Source organism: Maniola hyperantus, chromosome 25 (genome assembly GCF_902806685.2).
Source record: "Maniola hyperantus chromosome 25, iAphHyp1.2, whole genome shotgun sequence".
Lineage (NCBI taxonomy): Eukaryota > Metazoa > Arthropoda > Insecta > Lepidoptera > Nymphalidae > Maniola > Maniola hyperantus.
The window spans coordinates 4,242,547-4,259,584 of record NC_048560.1 but is presented as its reverse complement, the minus strand read 5'-3'; the positions used below and the strand labels follow the sequence as shown (position 1 = coordinate 4,259,584).

Below are 17,038 nucleotides of genomic sequence, written 5' to 3'. Positions count from 1 at the left end.
AAAAATGAACAAAATTTGTAAAGTTTAAGTGGATGAGCAATACAGATTACAAATTAATAGAATGGGTAAAGAAATTTTAATAAGAATGGAAAAACTGATCCGAATTCTTAAAAAATATATAAATGATGATATGTATTCTATTCTGAATTTTCAAAAAGGCGTCTAAGCAGAAAAACGGCTAAAAGGTAAAAAAAAACTAATTATGAGGCTTACTAGATGAAATATATAACTTAAAAATCTAAATATATAAAAGGAAAAGGTGACTAACTGACTGATCTATCAACGCACAGCTCAAACTATCGGACAGATCAGGCTGAAATTTGGCATGCAGATAGCTATTATGACGCAGGCATCCGCTAAGAAAGGATTTTTGAAAATTCAACCCCCAAGGGGGTAAAATAGGGGTTTGAAATTTGGGTAGGCCAAGCGGACGAAGTCGCGAGCATAAGCTAGTAAAATGATAAGAGAGTTTAACTCACGTGCAACAGCCAATTCATTTTTCTCTACACCGACATTTTCATACGGCGGGTCCTTGTTATCTTCCGACGGAAATTTGGGCATCGTAGTCGATTTAGTCGGCTGATCAATACTGCCACTAGTATTTGTAGGCAAGGACCTTTGCCTAGGGGGCGCTCTATTCTCAACTCTCGTATCACGATCGAAACTAGATCTATCAGAACCCTGCATTCTATCCCTATCAGGTTTATCCGGCCTTTCCGGTGGATTTCTGAAATCTATATTATGCCTTGTGGTATCCTGGACATATCTTTCTGAATGTCTTTCTAGTATTCTGTTTTCAGAATTAGATCTGTCTGTTCTATTTTCTAATTTATCGAAATGCGTTCGAGATTCCGAATGCCTTTCTTTATCTAGTGAGATTAGTCTATCGTTTATATGTCTGTTGTCTTGTCTTTCTGGTGGTTTGATTTCTGGTCTGTCGATGTGTCGATCTGGTAATCTGTTATCGTTGTGTCTTTCCGGTAATCTATTATCATTATGTCTTTCTGGCAATCTGTTTTCAACGTGTCTTTCTGGTAATCTATTATCTTGTGGTCTATCATTATGTCTATCAGGCAATCTGTCTGGTAGTCTATTATCTTGTTGTCTTTCGATATGTCGTTCTGGTAATCTGTTATCATTGTGTCTTTCTGGTAATCTATTTTCAACGTGTCTTTCTGGTAATCTATTATCTTGTGGTCTATCATTATGTCTATCTGGCAATCTGTCTGGTAGTCTGTTGTCCGCCTGTCTTTCAGGAAGTTTGTGGTCTTGTTTCTCTGGTTTTGGTTCGGTTGTTCTTTCAGTTTGTCTTTCGGGAGGCGGGGCTGGAAGAGGTCTACTATTTGACTGTGGCGTGCATGCTCTTCTAGGTTTCTCGAAGGCTCTTGGGTCTGGTGGTACCTGAAATTAATAAAGTAAAATTACATAAAGATTTCAGCACGTTGGGACCCCAAACCGGACAGGAAAGCGCAGCGTTGAAAGACCCGCCTCTAGGGGGATTAAGCGAGTCGCAGGGAGCCTCTGGATTCAGGCGGCGCAAGACCGTGGCATGTGGAAGTCCCTACAATAGACCTATGTCCACAATGTCTGACAATGTGTGACAGACAATGCACAGCTTAATTAAACCGGTGGATCCTAGAAGCATGAAATTTTGAACAAGAGTTCCGTATATTACGTAAGTGAGTATGAACCTTAAAAAATTAAATCGACGCCGACGAACTTCAGAATGAGCTTGTTTAAAATAAGTTGAAATTTTCACAGAATGTGTATTCTATTATTTCCGCTATAACAAATAATAAAAATTTCAAAATGGTTACCATAAAAATTAAAAATAAATAAAAAGTGTTATTTCTTGTACGATGGTACGGAGCTCTTCGTGTGCGAGTCCGACGAGCACTTGACCGGCTTTTCAGTGAATACTAAAGAAAGGTTTACCTCATGTCTAGTATCGATAAGTCCAGTAATGGTTTCCGTAGATCCAGTAATGACTGAGGTGAGTCGATGCCGTGAATCTGGTTCAGGTTCGAGAGACGAGCGGCGACGGGGTTCTGCAGAAATTGATAAACATACTTAACTTTAACTTGTTAGGGTTCCGTACCTCAAAAGGAAAAACGGAACCCTTATAGGATCACTTTGTTGTATGTCTGTCTGTCGGTCTGTCAAGAAACCTACAGGGTACTTCCCGTTGACCTAGAATCATGAAATTGGGCAGGTAGGTAGGTCTTATGGCAGACATTCGGGGAAAAATTTGAAAACCGTGAATTTATGGTTACATCACAAAAAAATTAAATTGTGGTCATGAACAAATATTGCTATTTTCAACTTTCAAAGTAAGATTACTATACCAAGTGGGGTATCATATGAAAGGGCTTTACTTGCAGATTTTTATTTATTTTTAGGCATAATAGTTTTTGATTTATCGTGCAAAATGTCGATAAAGTACGGAACCCCCAGTGCGCGAGTCTGACTCGCATTTGGCCGGTTTTTTTATTAAGAAATTTGGTAAATCGAAAAGAACCGAAGTAATTGATAGTCCTATCGAATACAATTTTTGAGAACTCCTGTCTCCTAAGCACTCAACGTTGCTAATTCTGTTGTACATAATCTAATAAAATTGACAGATCTTAATGTAGTGCCTTTTTCAAAGAGAGCATTACTACCCGACTGCGGCGACGCCCAAAAGAAGGGTTATGTGTTTGACCTATACGTATGTCTGCTCGTAACTGCTCAACCGATTCTGATAAATGATACGTCATTAGATTCGCCTTGATGGCGTGAGTGGTGACGGATACTTACAATTCTTAAAAAACTAAAATGGCGGATTTTATGCGCTTTATCCTGAACACTAGATGCAGCGACAATAGTCTCCGCAGGCCAGAGACTTTTCCACGTCGGCAATGGCGGAACTCTCCACTCTCCGTACGCATGGATGCTTCCCACGTGTATTTGATACCAATTTTTGTTTTTGCTACTAACAACTTGCGTTGATACTTGCTTCTAAAACGGTGGTGCTACTCACCCATAATACTACTAGCCGACGCGATGTCCTGAACACTAGATGCAGCGACAATAGTCTCCGCAGGGGAGAGACTTTTCCGCGGCGGTAATGGCGGAGCTCTCAACTCTCCGTACGCATTCTCCGCTTGCATGGGCGCTCTCCGCGTGGCTCGCGGAGAGTGGCGCGGTGAGGCACCAGCCGATCTCACTCCAGGACGGAGAGAGTCTATTGTTGAGGTCGCCGCGTTGAATTCTGACCAATCCTGAGATAACCCGTATGTTTAAAGTGATTTTATCGTGTTTAGAATTTTGAAAAAATCTTAAGGATACTTTTGGATAAGAAATAGTAAAGTCAATCTACCAAAATTGTTCTCCATACATATCACAATTCACAGTTATTTTTATAAATTGGGAATATTATAGGACTTAAGACAGAGCCTTGTGCAACACCTCTAGCTGATTCAATTTAACATTTAAATTATTTTGTAAGTACCTCTTCAGCATTACATTTAAGTTTACTTTACCAATCTGACAGTAATACTAAATTTTATTTAAATAATCATTTCATGTAATTTATGCTCAAGACTATCAAAAGCTTCTGAAAGATCTATGCCTCCAAATCAAAGATAAAAATACTGACACAAATTGAAATCTTTGTCAATTCAAAAAATTACAATTTAGTTGTCAACTTTCAATAGGTACTCATTTTTTTACTTCTTTCTTTATTTTCATTGCAAAGACGTAAATAATGTAGTTATAAAACTTAATTATGAAAAATAAAAAGATGACGCAACATCTACGTTTAATTCGCAATGGTCGTTTGTTGAATATATTTGAACACAAAGAAATCCAAATTATAAGTTTAATAAAAGGGACAGAAATAAGCGACAAGGATGCAAAAAGAAAACACAAAAAGCACATTCATCCAAGCGTATATTGTCAACATTCAGTACACTTACAAATAAATAAATCCATAGACAAAAAAAACGTAAAAAATAATTACTTACACATCTAAGGGAAAATATGCAAATAAAAATAAACTTATTATAACATCCACAATCTATGGACATGCACCACCGAATGCGTATATGATGCATTATATAGTTTTAATGAAAAAGCACAAAAAATATAGGTATATTGGCGTCGATTCTCTTGTTTTTCTCTAAACTAAATTTAGAGTATCTCTTTCTTTTTGACATTTCTAAAAAAGGACGGAACATGAATTTGAATATTAAATACACTAAATTTAGTGCACGCTTATAAATTTATACAATAAGCTCGCGACTGGCAGTCTAAAGTCACGAGGTTTGACAGCTCTAAATTACATTTAAAACTGTCAAACTAATATTCCCCTTTCCCCTCCAACTAAGCATAAAGCTTGTGCTAGTAGTAGGTACGACAATAGTGCCACGGGTGGGGTTTGAAGCGCCAACCTTTAAGAATCCAGTCCGCTCCCCATCCGTTGAGCTATTGAGGCTCTATCTATCTATCTAATTATCGCTAGTTCGATTTTTCGGTCGAGAAATGATATAAAACTGAGTCAAAGCTATAACCCACATGCTACAGAGAACAGACATACATACAAACCAAGCAAAAGATAGTGGTGGCACTCACGAAAAGCATGCCAAAGATGAAAATGTAATAAAACTTATAAAGCATCATAAACGCATACCGGATTCTTTTTTGCGTTTAGCTCTAAGGTCTAATGTCCAATTTTCTAATTTTAATAATTTATATACTTTACAGCTAAATTAATATTTTAACGTATAAATTCATTAAAAATCAAATTGCGTTTGCATTTAAAGACATTTTCGAGTAAAATTCAAGTATACGATATGATTTTGCAAAAGTGATTTTAGCGAGGATTAGTATAGTAACGGGAAAATCGGTCAAGTGTGAGTCGGGACTGACACACGAAGGGTTTCGTACCATTGAAAAAGAAACAACACTTTTTAATTTTCTTAATTTTCATGGTGGTCATTTCGAAATTTTTATTATTTGTTATTATAGCGACAGTAGAAACACATTCTGTGAAAATTTCTACTCTCCACCTATTACGAATCACAAGATACAGCCCACTGACAGACAGACGAACGGACGGACGAACAGCAGAGGCTTAGTAATAAATAGGGTCCCATTAGCACCTTTAATTGGGCACGGGACCCTAAAAAGAATTACTTGATTTTACGTCAAGTGCTGTCTCATTGAAACGGTATATCTATAATGTCATTGTTCACTAAATATTCTGAGCGAATTTTATCTCAAATTGTCTTTAAATACAGATTCTAATTATTATTAATGTTACCACTAAGTTATAACTCAAAAAATTATCTAATAATATCAATTATATAATATATACAAGAAATTTGTGGATATAGTTCATTTTTTTAGATTCTATTATCACTTGGGAATCTGGGGATATGCTATAATGGTCCCAACACACTTATACATGCCATGCCATGTGATCAAATCGTAATATATTGACCCGAACGTCAAATGGAGGTTCATCAGCAATCGTCCTGCGAAACTGTGCCCCTGAACTATCTCCTGTCCTGACACGTCTGTACCGTCTCTCTCTGAGTAAAGGTCAAGTGCCCAAATCCTGGAAAATCTCTAATGTACAACCTGTACCAAAAAAAGGCAGTCATGCTGACCCGGCGAACTATAGACCTATAGCTATCACCTCGTTACTTTGTAAGAGCATGGAGCGCATACTAAATACGAAGCTCCTGGCATATCTCGAGTCCAATGATCTACTCTCCGACCGCCAATACGGGTTTCGTCAAAAGCGGTCCGCCGGCGACCTACTCGTGTATGCCACCCACGTATGGGGAGAAGCTATAGAGAAGCACGGAGAAGCACTTGCTGTCTCTCTCGATATATCTAAGGCTTTCGACCGGGTCTGGCATGACGGCCTTCTTAACAAACTTGCAGCATACGGCCTCCCACCATGCCTATGTGACTGGATATCTAACTTCTTGAGTGAACGTTCCTTCCGAGTAGTCGTTGACGGCTGCTCGTCGGATCTTATGGCCGTCAATGCTGGTGTTCCTCAAGGGTCTGTCCTCTCCGCTACACTTTTTTTGCTGCATATCAATGATCTGTTACAACCCGGTATCATTGGGTACGCCGACGACAGCACTGTAGTGGAAAGTTACATATCCAGTCCGCGTGCTGGTGGCTCAGAAATCAGTGAACTCAGAGAGGCAATGGTTGAACGGTTAAATTCCACCCTGAAATATGTATATTGGGGTGATGCCAATCTGGTAGAGTTTAACGCGACAAAAACTCAGGCGTGCCTGCTTACAGCTAAACGGAGTCCTTTCACCTTGACTCCCACTTTCCGAGGTGTCTCCGTTCCTATCACCGATCATATTGATCTCTTAGGTCTCGACATTTCAGCCAATATCAACTTCGGAAGGGCTATCGAAGCTAAAGCCAAGACTGCTGCCAAAAAACTTGGTATTCTCAACAAAGTCAAGCAGTACTTCACGTCGCACCAACTGGTAACCTTATATCAGGCCCAGGTCCGGTCGTGCATGGAGTACTGCAGTCATCTCTTCGATGGCTCTGCTAAATACCAACTAGCCGCTTTAGACGCCGTTGATAGTCGAGCCAGGAGACTTATAGGCGAAGATTCACCACTTTTGGGGAAGCTTCAAAGTCTTGATCACCGCCGAAAAGTTGCCGGCCTATCGGTGTTTTACAGGATATATTTCGGAGAGTGTGCGCAGGAGCTGTTCGATCTTGTCCCTCCCTCACCTTTCTACCACCGTACCGCAAGACACCGGGCGAGTTTTCACCCCTATGTCGTCAACATTCCATCTTCGCGCACGAAACGCTTTGCGTCATCATTCCTTATACGCATGGCTAGGGTCTGGAATACTCTTCCTAAATCAGTGTTTCCTGTCAATTATAATCCGGGTATCTTTAAAACAAGAGTGAATAGGCACCTTCTAGGCAAACGCGTCCCATCTTAGGCCATATCATCACTTTCCATCAGGTGTGATCGTGGTCAAGCGTGCGCCTATAACGAATAAAAAAAAAAAAAAAAAAATCTAAAGCGCTGTACGCGTAGACGGAGTAAAAAATCTAGACAAAGGAACGTTTGCTTTCTCATTCACACTAAAAAGAGAGCACAGATAAAGTTACTAATGTGATAAACAGAGACGCAGCTAACCTATTTTTTGACCCTTATCGTGTAACCGATTTTTTTCAAGGAATACAACTTTAGTTGCAATATAAACTTTGAGAATTTGTTGCATCATTGTATTTCTCATTAGTTATTTACTTGTTTTCACATAAAAAACGTTTAATACAAATATTGTTGATGGGTTAATACAAATATTGACTACTAAACAATGGTAATTGTCGTGTTATTCATCGTTACGTCGGGCTATCGCTATCTCAGTCGCGGTTACAAAGTACTTTAGTCTAGCTTTTTTATATTTACCCCCCCCCCTCGTACCTGTAAATTTTGAAAAAAAAAATCCTTGATTATCATAGATTACAGGAAAACCTATAAGAAGGTCTTAAAATAACATGGTAAATCGTCCAATATTGTGGCTAATTCCGTTGTACACAATCTCTAAACTAAACTAAAATGGCACATCCAAATCTATTGCTATCCCTTTCATAATGTTGCTTGCGGAAAAGGATAGCACTAAATTTAGACCTGTTAATTTAGTTTAGTGTAGAGATTGTGTACAAGAGAATCGGCCCCAATGTATGTACAAACTTAGATATTCAAAGTAAGGAACCCCTCTCCACGCGAGTTCAACTCGTAGATTTCGATTATAAATAATATCTGGGGAGGCTGTACTCACGTGTTTAGTCGACTTTAGCCCGACTAGTTTCGAACCCATCCGGGGTCCTTTTTCGCGCACACGCTGCGGTTGTAATGTGCGCGGAAAAGGACCCCGGATGGGTTCGAAACTAGTCGGGCTAACGTCGACTAAACACGTGAGTACAGCCTCCCCAGATATTTATAATGGAAATCACTCACGGTAGTTTAAGCGCTAAAATAATCGTAGATTTCGATTCTAAAAACATGGCATGGCGTATTAGTGCATATTAATAGTTATGAACTTGTATAAGAACGGTATATTACGTACTGCCCCCCAATTGTGTAAGAATAACCATTTCATGGCTATCACAATCGTCAAGAAATTCTGCCATTTGATTGGTTGATTCGTTGTTTACATTTTTTCACAGCCAATCAAAGGACAGAATTCTTGACGATTGCGATAGCCATGAAATGGTTATTCTTACACAATTGGGGGGCTGACCGGATTAAAAAAGATAATAAATTGTGATTTTGATCCCGTACAAAAATTTATGAATATGATTTTTTAATGATTGAATTATAATTATCTATGAATCAGTCCCAATTATTTCAATACACAAAAAATGTACAGTCGACGTCAAAATGATGTAAAAATAACATTTTTGACATAAACTGTACTAAAAACAGAACAAAAAATATAAATTAACTTTAAAAACTAAAAAGCGTTCCAAATGTGGTTTAATCATTACTGATTTTTATATAATAGTGAACTTCATAACTCTCTCAGCATTGCAATTTCAAACTTATTGGAGTAAATACTTTTTATGACACGACTAGCTTATGCTCGTGAAATTTCAAACCCCTATTTCACCCCCTTAGGGCTTGAATTTTCACAAATCCTTTCTTAGCGGATGCCTACGTCATACAAGCTATCTGCATGCCAAATTTCAGCCCGATCCGTCCAGTATTTTTAAGCTTTGCGTTGATAGATCAGTCAGTCAGTCACCTTTTCCTTTTATATATTTAGATTTTGAAGTTTTTAACCAACCCAAAATAGCCCAACGCGTCGAAAAAAGTTTTTACTTCAAAAATAATGGTTTCTTTTATTTTCTAGAGATACAGAACCTTAAAAATCAGTATTAAACCATAGTACGAACACAAATATGTTATGGGAATGCATCGGGTCGCATGGGTTCCGCGCAACGCTAAGCATGCGGCGACTTTCTCCGCCTCTGCGAAACAAACACATTGCTTTACTAAAGGCACATGCGGATTGACTTGGATGACTTGGAAAACATCAAACAAAAGACGAAACAAGAGCCCGTGAAATAATAAACCCACACATACAGACAAACATGCCAAAGAAACTCCAAAATGCAACAATCATGCGTAAGAGCAAAGTAACATACATTGACTAAGTCTGAAGTCACAGTTTTGTGGCGTCTTTATTTGCCACTTCTATACCTATTCAAAATTCTGTGATTTACATTGACTAAGTCAGTTTAGTGACGTCATTAAGTTTGATCTATTTTTGAATTTATTTTAGTGACGACACTATTTGCCACTTCTATATACCTGTTCAAAATTCTGTGACTCATATTCAACTTATTTTGGCTGTTTAGAGGCTCTATTGAATGGACGATGTTTCAGTAAAATGGGTATGGTATGGTAAATTAAAAAAAAAAAAGTATATTAGCCATGTTAAATGACTAATATTCCCCTTTCCTCTCCAACTAAGCGTCAAGCTTGTGCTAGGAGTAGGTACGACAATAGTGCAACGGGCGAGGTTTGAACCGTCGACCTTTCGGTTTTCAGTCCACTCCTTTACCTGTTGAGCTATTGAAGCTCAAACATGGGTAATATGGGTTTTAATGTAATTTACCTCTGGATCATCAATGTCATCTGTGAGCCCGTTGAATGTAGCGTTTCTCGATGACCAGCCGTTTGAGTTGCTTGATATCGTCACTTCTGTACCTGAACAAGTTAATTTAGCTTCTTATTTTGAAGAGATAGAATTTGTTACAAAATATTATCATTAGTCATCTTAGCCCATCACAGTCCAATTACTGAGCACAGTAGGGCGATTGTCTAAAACCTGCATCAATCATTATTACAATCTCAATTGTTCTGATTGGCTGAATTTGTGCGATTCTTGTTGCAACAATGCATTGTGGCCAATAGTGAGCGAGCATTAACCAATCAGAGATGATTGCGATTGTGACATTGTAGCTGTCAAACAACCGCGGTAGAGCCACAGGTCTCTTTCCAGAATGAGATTTAAGACAATAGTCTAGCATGCTGGACAAGAACATTATACTGAACTCTCACGAATAGGTTTCAGAATTAGGAGGGCGTCTTCCAACAATGCGTCTTTCGGTGCGAGGTCGCCATTCGAGCACCTTGACATGCCCTGCCCATTGCCACTTCAGCTTCGCAACCCGTTGAGCTATGTCGGTTACTCTAGTTCTCCTACGGATCTCCTCATTTCTGATTTGATCACGTAGAGAAACTCCAAGCATAGCTCTCTCCATCGCTCGCTGAGTGACTCTAGCTTTCTTATGAGGCCCATGGTTAGCGACCATGTCTCGGATCCATATGTCATCATCACTGGCAACACGCACTGTTCGAAGACTTACTTCAAATACAAATCAAAGTTTAATGTGTACTCATAGGCCAAATAAAGAGTTTTTAAGAACAGACTTTTCTGTATGGATGAAAACCCATTGAAATTAAAAATTTAATATCCTTCAAGACCTTTTTATTCTGTGAGAAAAAAAACTTACTTGAACCATTACAACCGGTGGACGAACCAGACGATCCGGACGAGCCAGATGAGTTAGACGATACGGGCTTCACTGCAGTCTTTGTGTTTGCTATTCTGGAATCCAAAATGTTAAACGATTACCGCCGCTCATCAACATTTGCAGCACCAGAGGAGAGCCGATTAACACGCAGGACCCAATGCGTTGCCGGCCTTTCAAGAATTTATTGGTCCACCCCTTGAATAACCACATGTTGAAATCTAGTGGGAACACCGCCGACGCGAGTTGGTACTATGGAATTGGGTATTTGACTACATCAAAAATAAATTATTTCTCAGTGATTATTAAATAGAGAGTCTTCCAAAATACGTAAAATCCACGTCCTTTGTTAGTTTTAAGTGTAATCATCGTCATGATCAATCCATCGCCGGCTCATTACAGAGGACGGCTCTTCTCTCTCTATCTCAGAGTGAGAAGGGTTTTGGCCATGTGCTGATTGGTAGACGTACGTAGAAATGAAATAACCATTTTAAATTATTGATTAAACTAAAGAAGTACTCATTATGTGACGATACGATATATACACCTATAGGATGCGCCAGAAAATAATGTTCATTTACGTTTAAAATAGCGGATTTGTAGAGCATTGGGTCTCTGTCGTTGAGACCGACAAAACGTCATATAGGTACGAGTTGTCACTCGCTCTCACGGACAACGCTTTACAAAGCCATTGACTTTTAAGGAGAATGACTTTTATCGCTATATACCGGTCAAGTCATTTTATCGAGATCGATGCTGTGTGGCATGGTACATTTTGGCGTGGCGAGGTCCAACTCGTATGCAGAAATTGAAGCTGGTATACGCGGACATAATTATTTTATTTTAAAACTACCTACCTACATTTGTTCATAATAGTATGTATAGTATGTATGTAAGTATAAGACTACAGAGGAATGTGCAGTGCTCAGACAAGCCGCCAAGCGCTTACGAGCACGAAGAAACCAATATTGTAAGTGTTTTTTCTGTTTGTGTGGAAATAAATAAAATAAATAAAATAAAAATAAATTCTAAAGGCCGATGTACATTATTTTCCAATCAACCAACGAGCAATCCAACACAGAGAGAGACTTACTTGACATCGGACGTGGTGTTAGGCGGCCTGGGCGGCACAAACGCGTCCACCACCACTTGCTCTGTTCCCTTTATCTCTGCTCTGCAGAATGGGCACCCTTGACCTTCCGAATCCTGAAAACAATCCATTAAGATATCACTTTAATTGAAAAAAGAAATTTGAGTTCCGTATCTCCAGAGAAAAATGGAAACCTTATAGGATAACTTCGTTGTCTGTCTGTCGTGTCCTGTCAATACCCTTCAAGGGAATCAATGTACCCTATAAGTTTTGATTCCCTTTTCTTGACACATACGACAGACAGACAACGAAGTGATCATATAGAAGGGTGTAACCTGGTCAAAACGAAATTTTATTGAAATTGGCTTTATATATCAATCGAATAAAACTGTTTTTTCTCCTAATGGTCGTGTAAAAAATGCGTATTTTGGGGAAACTTCGCGATTTTTTTGCATCGAGCCAAATTTTGCCAATCGTGTTTTGGTTCTCGTAATTCACTAAAGAATATCTTTAATTTTTATAATAAACTAGATGATGCCCGCGACTACGTCCGCGTGGATTTAGATTTTCAAAAATCCCGTGGGATTTAGGTTTTCAAAACTTTGATATTCCGGGATAAAAAGTAGCCTATGCCCTTCCCCGGAATGCAAGCTATCGCTGTACCAAATTTCGTCAAAATCGGTTGAACGGATGGGCCGTGAAAGGCTAGCAGACAGACACACTTTCGCATTTATAATATTAGTATGGATAAACAAATTAGTAGTTTTTGAGGCCAAAACTTGATTCTTTGAACATTCGAAATGTGTCTCAACACCGCATATCGCCTTACTGCGGTCTTTTTCTTTTTGAGGTATGGAACCTTAAAACTACTTAGATTAAACCACTGAATTTGGTATAGAAAAGAAAGGAAATACGTTTATTTAGCAAACTGTGCATCACATCTTAAAACTAACTGCTGGTTATTCCGGCGCCTCTTCCACCTGAGCATAAGCACAACGAGCTTCAAGCAAATGAAACGCCGGAACAACCTGTCATGTGTAGCACAACCCGAAAAAGGGTCCCAGCTCGGCATTATGCTGTATGCCTTGTTGCAAGAACATACAGCGCTGATTTTCAGCTGGTACCCTGAACCGGGTGACGCCACGGAATCATTTTTTTTCTTTTTGTTTATTTGAAAGTAATCAACAGCTTAAATACATTATTATTATTTAAATTTAAATGTAGGTATAACAGAAGGCCAAAAGAGATTACTTAAAATTATAATTAAAACTATTTTAACAGAATAGATTTAGAATAAATGTAGGTATATACAATAATAAAATTACAACAGTGTGTGTATGCATGTGTGAGTAAATCATAAATTAACAATAACTACTTACAATAATGGTATAATAATATATGACTTACAATTTGCCAGGCGGTAAGGCAGGGTGTACACAGCAGATGTCCGCACGGCTCTATCCTTATGTCCTTATCATTCTCCGCGCAGATCTTGCATAACTGAAACGTGCTTCCTGCAATTTGAAAATTGGGACATAATTATTTCTTACTAGGCCGAGTTTCTTGCTGCTTCTTCTCGGTAGGAAAGGCATTCCGAACCAGTGGTAGATGCATTTGACGTTTCAAAAGTACTTGTAAAAGTTTAATTGAATAAAACATATTTTTATTTTATTTCGTACTAGCTGATTCCCACGACTTCGTTCGCGTGGTCTATCCCGCTTTTAAAAATCCCATGGGAACTCTTTGATTTTCCGGGATAAAAAGTAGCCTATGCCACTCTTCAGATCTTTAACTAAATCCATGCAAAAAATCACGTCGATCCGTCGCTCTTTTGCGACCTGATTGAAGGACAAACCAATAAACCAACAAACAAACACACTTTCGCATTTGTAATATGGGTAGTGATGTTCAACTATTTATGTTTTTATGGTGCGCGTTGTTTGCACAGTTCGTGCGCTTGCGCAGGTGTGGATCTGCCTTAAGAACGAGAATACAGGTATAATTGAATACAAGTTGTTAGCACAAAGAAAAAACAGGTCAAGTGCGAGTCGGACCTCGCTCTTTTAGGGTTCTGTACATAATTATGAACATGATAATAATTTGGGTGTACCTATGAAATATTTCTTTCCGAGTTAGAACATCGCAATAAACCGTAAAATAAAACCCGATTTTTTTTGTTTGTTTTGATCCCAGCCTACAGACTATTATATAAATCGTTATTTCCAGTATTTGTTGTTTAAATATAGTATACTAGGTGATGCGGTCCGCATGGATTTATGTTTTTAAAAATCCTGTGGGAACTCGATTAAAAGTAGCCTATGTCCTTCTCCGGGATGCGAGCAATTTCTGTACCAAATTTCATCAAAATAGGTTGAAGACAGCAGACTAGCAGACAGAGAGACAGACAGCAGAGTGACATTTTTAGGGTTCCGTACCTCAAAAGGAAAAACGGAACCCTTACAGGATCATTTTGTTGTCTGTCTGTCTGTCTGTCTGTCAAGAAACCTACCCCCTCCCTTTGACCTAGAATCATGAAATTTCGCAGGTAGATAGATCTTATTGCTGACATTTGAGGAAAAATCTGAAAACCGTGAATTTAGGGTTAGATCACACAAAAAAAAATTGTAGTCATGAACTAATAAGCCTGGAAGAGATCGCTTTAGCGATAAGGCCGCCTTTGCATGCTACATCTATTAGAATAAGATCCTGTATTGTGTTTTTTCAATGTTTACTTTGTGTTGTGTGCAATAAAGTGTCAATAAATAAAATAAATAAATAAATAATAATTAGTATTTTCAACTTTCGAAGTGAGTGACTATATGAAGTGGAGTATCATATGAAAGGTCTTCACCTGTACATTCTAAAACAGATTTTTATTTATTTTTATGCATCATAGTTTTTGAATTATCGTACAAAATGTCTAAAAAATACGACTGTAGTACGGAACCCTCATTGCGCGAGCCTGACTCGCACTTGGCCGGTTTTTTTATCGTTTGGGTACGGAACTCTATAAAGGTTCTTACCCATTTCGCAGTATAGCTCGTACTGTTCCTGCGTGACAGTGATATGGTCTTCGGCGGGCGATATGATTGCACTGCTCAAGTCCGGGTTCACGTCGCGACCGTCTGGGTATAGGTAGCTGGAATACAGACAAAATAATAATTAAATTAATTGTTAAAAAAAAACACTACCCATATTATAGACTAGTTTCGCATTTTTTATAAATGCGAAAGTGTGTTTGTTTGCTGGGTTGTCCTTCAATCACGACGAAACAGGGTACCAGATCGATGTGATTTTTTGCATGGATAAAGTAAACACCTGGACGGTAGCATGTAAGATCTCTCCGTCCACTGTGACGTATCCGATCGCCCATTGACCAAACCTAGTACACGATAACCGGGAAATTAACAGCGGTGGTACTTACAATCCCTCTCTATATCCATCGAGTAGCGCTTGAACCAGACTTTTGTTCTGTGGTATAGTTTGTAAGATCTCTCCGTCTATTGTGACGTAGCCGACTGCCCATGGACCAAACCTAGTACACGATAACCGGGAAATTAACAGCGGTGGTACTTACAATCCCTCTCTATATCCATCGAGTAGCGCTTGAACCAGACTTTTGTTCTGTGGTATAGTTTGTAAGATCTCTCCGTCTATTGTGACGTAGCCGACTGCCCATGGACCAAACCTAGTACACTATAACCTGGGAATTAACAGCGGTGGTACTTACAATCCCTCTCTATATCCATCGAGTAGCGCTTGAACCAGACTTTTGTTCTGTAGTATAGTTTGTAAGATCTCTCCGTCCACTGTGACGTATCCGATCGCCCATTGACCAAACCTAGTACACGATAAGCGGGAAATTAACAGCGGTGGTACTTACAATCCCTCTCTATATCCATCGAGTAGCGCTTGAACCAGACTTTTGTTCTGTGGTATAGTTTGTAAGATCTCTCCGTCCACTGTGACGTATCCGATCGCCCACTGACCGAGCCTTGTACATGATAATCTGAAACGCAAAATTTGAAAAAAAAATAGGTGAAAAAGACTGATGTACTTTCTAGTTTTTACACGAGTGCACTGCCCCAAAAATAGAAGTGTAATGTTTTCAGGGATGTATGTGAGTTTCTTTAATCCACCATAACTTCAAAATGCCTGAAACTAATTCGATCGCGGGCACGCACCTTACACCTTTTAGAGTTTTAGCTTCCATTGAAACTTGAAAAAAAAAAAACGAAATAACATTCCTAATTATGTGAATTGCCTAAGGGTGTGGTTATGACAAGTTCTGTTAACCAGCAGGGCGATTGTCTAAAACCTGCATCAATCATTATTACAATCTCAATTGTTCTGATTGGCTGAATTTGTGCGATTCTTGTTGCAACAACGCATTGTGGCCAATAGTGAGCGAGCATTAACCAGTCAGAGATGATTGCGATCGTGACATTGTAGCTGTCAAACAACCGCGGTAGGGCCACAGTTCAAGAATAGATTAGACAAACAGTTGGAAAACTCGAAGCATTTCTGATATAGACGCATCAGCGAATAGAATAGAATAGAATAGAATAATTCTTTATTTGCATAATGTGGTACATAAGATGTTAAATCTAAGAAACAGTCCAGCACATTAGCCATGGCGGCGTACAAATATAGTTAACAGTTGTGATTATTGAGTGTGACTAAATATTTGTTTATAAAATACAGGCAAATCATAAAATTAAACTTAAACTAAAATGTCAAAACCAAGCGAATATAGGCACTGTAATAAGCTTTTTTTTTTTAAATAATGTTCAACAATAGAATGTCAAAAACGCTTTTTATCATGTTGGAAAAATTCTTCTAAGGAGTAAAAATTGCGAAAGCTGCTTAGTCTATTAAAAATAATAATAATAACATAGACAAACCTGAACACATAACTCCCAGCCTTATGAATGTACTTCTGTAACCTAGCCTTCACTTCGTCGTACGTGAGGAATGCGACGTAGCCGGGATGCGTGACCGCCAGGAGCTGCCAGTTCCTCAGCAGTGTACTCCATGGCTGAAATAACCTGGAAACAATAAAATACTGGGTGTAACAAGAACGCTGGCAAAAACGAAGACAGGTGATAGTCATTGACTTATTATTACTAGCTGATGCCCGCGACTTCGTCCGCGTGGAATAAGATTTTCAAAAATACCTTGGGAGCTCTTTGATTTTCCGGGATAAAAAGTAGCCTATGTCACTCTCCAGTAGGGCGATTGTCTAAAACCGGCATCAATCATTATTACAATCTCAATTTTGCTGATTGGATGTGCGATTCTTGTTGCAACAATGCATTGTGGCCAATAGTGAGCGAGCATTAACCAATCAGAGGTGATTGCGAT

The 17,038-nt window shown here is 38.8% G+C and overlaps 2 protein-coding genes across 2 annotated transcripts in view; one reads left to right on the top strand and one right to left on the bottom strand.

Moving 5' to 3' along the window:
* Positions 1-17,038, bottom strand: part of Cbl (E3 ubiquitin-protein ligase CBL) — a 99,910-nt gene that overhangs the window by 8,436 nt on the left and 74,436 nt on the right. Inside the window, exons 3-12 of the mRNA XM_069507276.1 lie at positions 16,579-16,722; positions 15,558-15,683; positions 14,698-14,813; positions 13,082-13,188; positions 11,678-11,790; positions 10,567-10,661; positions 9,666-9,757; positions 3,020-3,260; positions 1,936-2,048; positions 480-1,401 (exon numbers count right to left, since the gene is read on the bottom strand). Of these exons, the coding sequence (XP_069363377.1) occupies positions 480-1,401; positions 1,936-2,048; positions 3,020-3,260; positions 9,666-9,757; positions 10,567-10,661; positions 11,678-11,790; positions 13,082-13,188; positions 14,698-14,813; positions 15,558-15,683; positions 16,579-16,722 (2,069 nt within the window). The remainder of the gene's footprint in view (positions 1-479; positions 1,402-1,935; positions 2,049-3,019; positions 3,261-9,665; positions 9,758-10,566; positions 10,662-11,677; positions 11,791-13,081; positions 13,189-14,697; positions 14,814-15,557; positions 15,684-16,578; positions 16,723-17,038) is intronic.
* Positions 1-17,038, top strand: part of LOC117993926 (cysteine-rich PDZ-binding protein) — a 305,498-nt gene that overhangs the window by 273,571 nt on the left and 14,889 nt on the right. The window lies entirely within an intron of this gene.